General features: G+C 38.8%; 1 protein-coding gene across 1 annotated transcript in view; it reads left to right on the top strand.

The window, feature by feature from the left end:
- LOC105571247 (proliferation-associated protein 2G4-like) overlaps positions 1–1,388 on the top strand; it is a 2,197-nt gene extending 809 nt beyond the window's left edge. Inside the window, exons 2-4 of the mRNA XM_012028714.1 lie at positions 358–592; positions 869–1,031; positions 1,134–1,388. Coding sequence (XP_011884104.1) covers positions 358–592; positions 869–1,031; positions 1,134–1,373 — 638 coding nt within the window. The 3' untranslated portion in view covers positions 1,374–1,388. The remainder of the gene's footprint in view (positions 1–357; positions 593–868; positions 1,032–1,133) is intronic.
- The last annotated feature ends 255 nt before the right edge of the window (positions 1,389–1,643 follow it).

The following is a 1,643-nucleotide window of genomic DNA, read 5'->3' as shown; positions in this document are numbered from 1 at the left end:
TGATCTAATCCTCCTTCCATATGTCGAACAACGAAAAATTCAGCTGACAATAGGATATTGAAAAGTCGGCCCCCGATCGAGGCTCTTCTCTTTTGCTCTATAAATCATTGTACTTTGCCTCCTTAATCTGGATTAACTCAGATCGAGTTAGTCGGAGCTTGGAAGATCACCCACCTTCGATCAGTTGTTTTAACACTGTTGCTCGCTGAAGATACTTTAGAGTTGGGCAAACCACTGCTGCGTCGCTTCAATGTACACGAGTTAGCTCTCTCGCGTTTTCTGCCGATATCAAAACTCGCTGACACCTGGTTCTTCTCGTAATTGAAGTACGTTGATATGCATCTGTGTATTTTGCAGGGGCACTGAAGCAAGTTCTAGACAAATGTGTCGTCGGGACCTCCGTAAGGGAAATATGTGAGTTTGGCGACAAAACGCTCACGGAAGAAACTAGCAAGGTCTTCAAAAAGGAGAAGGATCTTAAAAAGGGCATCGCTTTTCCAACGTGCATATCAGTTAACAATTGCATTTGTCATTTCTCTCCTATCGCCAGTGAACCTGATCTCATTATCAAAGATGAAGACATTGTTAAAGTGTAAGTTTCTCCGTGGAAGTTGCTCTATGACCTTTTCGCAAGATTTACTTTCACTGTTTTACGTGTCGAGTAATAATGCCACACCTACGATGAGTTCTTCTGGGAAACTAATGTTACGTTAACGTTAATTTCAAATATTTTGCAAATTTGATAAACACTTTAATAAAGATTTAATATTTCAAATAATACGCACGCACAATGATACTAATTCAAATAAATCGGATATTTCACTCGTCGATTACAATTTTGGCAATTAACGGAATTGTATAATTACAGTGATCTTGGAGCACGTGTCGATGGTTTCATAGCTGTAGTAGCACACACCATCATCATAGGATCTTCATCGGAGAAGAAAGTGACAGGCAGGAAAGGGGATGTAGTTTTAGCTGCACACTACGCTTCTCAAGCTGCACTAAGGCTTTTAAAACCAGGTACAGAGGTAAGATCAAAAACACTTTTGCGCACCTATTTCCACCCCTTTTCCTAAGTTGTAAAAGTAAAATTTTGCAATTCCATCCTGACGCTTAACTGTGCATTTCAGACTTACACGATAACTGGCACCGTAGAGAAGATCTGTGACGCCTATAAATGTAAACCGATCGAAGGTATGCTAAGTCACCAGTTAAAACAGTTTAAGATCGATGGGGAGAAAACGATAATCCAGAATCCGAACGATGCGCAAAAGAAGGAGCATGAAAAATACACCCTCGAAACTCACGAGGTACATTTAAATTGGTATCACATAGGGTGCGTACGGGAGCTCACTATCAGTGCTACTTAGCACTGAAAGATATAGAATTTGAAGAAATTACTGCGGAATGGTTTCGATTTGCAAAACAAAGGGCTTCGAGAAAAAATAAGGAGAACTCGCAAACTAAGGAGAAGTTGCAAAATAAGGAGAACTCAGGAAATCAAAAGAAGTGATGCACTTCTTTTACATTTGTTTGCAACTATAATTTATGAAAATATCTTTTGGTGGAATTTTTTTTAGAAATGTAATACAATTTGTTTTTTTATGTATTCTTCAAGAGCACAGTTTATTTTTCAAAAC

The sequence above is a fragment of the Vollenhovia emeryi genome, unplaced genomic scaffold (genome assembly GCF_000949405.1).
Source record: "Vollenhovia emeryi isolate VEMERY1.0 unplaced genomic scaffold, V.emery_V1.0 DF940969.1, whole genome shotgun sequence".
NCBI classification, from domain to species: Eukaryota; Metazoa; Arthropoda; class Insecta; order Hymenoptera; family Formicidae; genus Vollenhovia; species Vollenhovia emeryi.
This window is presented reverse-complemented; position numbering and strand designations above follow the sequence as displayed.